The sequence below is a fragment of the Juglans microcarpa x Juglans regia genome, chromosome 5D, assembly GCF_004785595.1.
Source record: "Juglans microcarpa x Juglans regia isolate MS1-56 chromosome 5D, Jm3101_v1.0, whole genome shotgun sequence".
NCBI lineage: Eukaryota > Viridiplantae > Streptophyta > Magnoliopsida > Fagales > Juglandaceae > Juglans > Juglans microcarpa x Juglans regia.
The window spans coordinates 17,831,611-17,833,470 of NC_054602.1; the positions used below are offsets into that span (position 1 = coordinate 17,831,611).

Genomic DNA, 1,860 nt, shown 5'->3' on the forward strand with positions numbered 1-1,860 from the left:
AATATTAACCCAATTTATCTTTTAAATTTGACCAAACCAATGATATGCTATTACCGTCTTTCTAATTATTCTATCCTCCAAAAAAAATTGTGATTAGAATTTGCAGGCGCCTGTAGATAAATTACGATATCACCTAACATATAACTCGTCCATCATTAACTTTGAAGCCCTCAGAGTCTCGGACAACCACCACCCCACCCCCCCGGGCGCGGTTGCTCTCTTTGCCGCATCAAAAGTGTATTCGCTCCACCCACCATTCCGGGTCACGATCAATGTACTACTCTACAACTTGTATTGGAGCCACCCCCACAAAAGTTTTGCAAATGTGTGCAGAATTAGCAAAATGGATCTTATCCTCTCCAATACGGGGAAACATTCCCATCTCTTTGCCCTTTATCCTCTTCCCCAGTTTCCATGGTGATAGATATACCTCCCTGCTAAGCCACATCTCTTTGTAATAATGTTTTCGAAGATGTTTGGCTATTAAAAACCTAATGCCGCAAGCTGCTGTTATAAGAATTTGGTTTTGGTTCCCAATATTTGCAAAAGAAATTAAGGCAGCCGACTTCTTCATTTCCGAATTGCAAAACTACATAACACATTCATCACAACCACCAACCAAAATCACAGGTTTAGGGGCCATAACACGCCTTACAAATAAGATGGTAAGTGACAAACACGATCCATCTAGGAGTTCGGAAATTTTTGCTTTTAAATTCCAAAATATTACACTCAGTTCTCAATTTTTACAGCCCTAACATTATCGATCGGTAAACTTTACTCCAAATTTTCTTTGCTGAGAAAAGAAAACCAAACAAAAAGAAATGGACATGATCTTTCATATGAAAGAGTTTCGATCATCTCTGAACTTGAAAACCCATCTCGTTCTTGTTTCTCCCATCCTTCTTCAATACCATGCCTGCACTCCAAATTCAATGTCAGACCCCCAATCGTAGAAAGTTTTCAGAACGGAATCACCGATTCAGAGAGACAAAATGGAATAATAACGTAACAGAGGAGAGAGCAGATCAAGAAACCCAGAAAAAGATTGCCCCAACAATACAGAACCCAGACCCAGGATCAATCAGAGATCGGAAACCAAATCAAAATCAGAGAGAAAGCGGTTACCTTGAGATTTACACACTGGAGGGTCTTCAAAGAGAGAGAGAGAGAGCTGTTTATGAGCAACACCAATATCAAACAAAATGAGCCCTGAAGAAGGATCGTTCACTATGATATCCTTCACCGGCAGCCATAGAAAGAGTTCTTCCTGGGACAGACCCTCCAACCCTTTAAGCCCACCAAAACTGAGGTTAGCCCTGACAACGCTGTCAAAGTACACTCTGGTCTCAAACTTGGCCAAGCATGGCTGGTCCAGATGCACCTCAAGCCGACCCGATTGGTCAAGACTGTATGTTTTCACGCTTTCTGGGAAGAGCCCCGCCGGGAGGCCTTGGCTCTGGAGGAGATCGTGGATGGAAGAGATTGCCGTGAGAGGGAGTAGGAGGAGAAGAAAGAGAGTGAGGAAAGACATGTCTGTCTAACACTGAAATTTGTCACAGCGTTGGGATTTTGGAGTAGGCTTTAGGTTTAGTTATTTTTAAGAGTGGTTTTAGGTTATCATGCCAAGTGGGGGCCAGAATAGAGTGTCTATATTATGTTTTGGCATGACATATCAACACCAAATTACCTTTGATTTATTTTCGAGTTTTGAGAAAATTAATGTTTTGATTAGTGAGAAGACCTTTATAGCCGGGACTTGAATGGATCAAATTTATTGGAAGTACAAGGGCTTTGAGGGAAATAAATACTTGAATCAGTAGATAACTCCACTTGAAGTAGAATGTTCTAAAACTTGAG

General features: G+C 41.2%; 1 protein-coding gene across 1 annotated transcript; it reads right to left on the bottom strand.

Annotated features, from left to right (window-relative positions):
• Nucleotides 1-688: 688 nt before the first annotated feature.
• On the bottom strand, nucleotides 689-1,598 carry LOC121266477. Its single transcript, XM_041170309.1, has 2 exons — nucleotides 1,129-1,598; nucleotides 689-919 (listed from the first exon to the last, which is right to left on the bottom strand). The coding sequence occupies exons 1-2, from the start codon at nucleotides 1,532-1,534 to the stop codon at nucleotides 858-860; spliced, it is 468 nt and encodes a 155-aa protein (XP_041026243.1). The 5' UTR covers nucleotides 1,535-1,598; the 3' UTR covers nucleotides 689-857.
• Nucleotides 1,599-1,860: the final 262 nt, after the last annotated feature.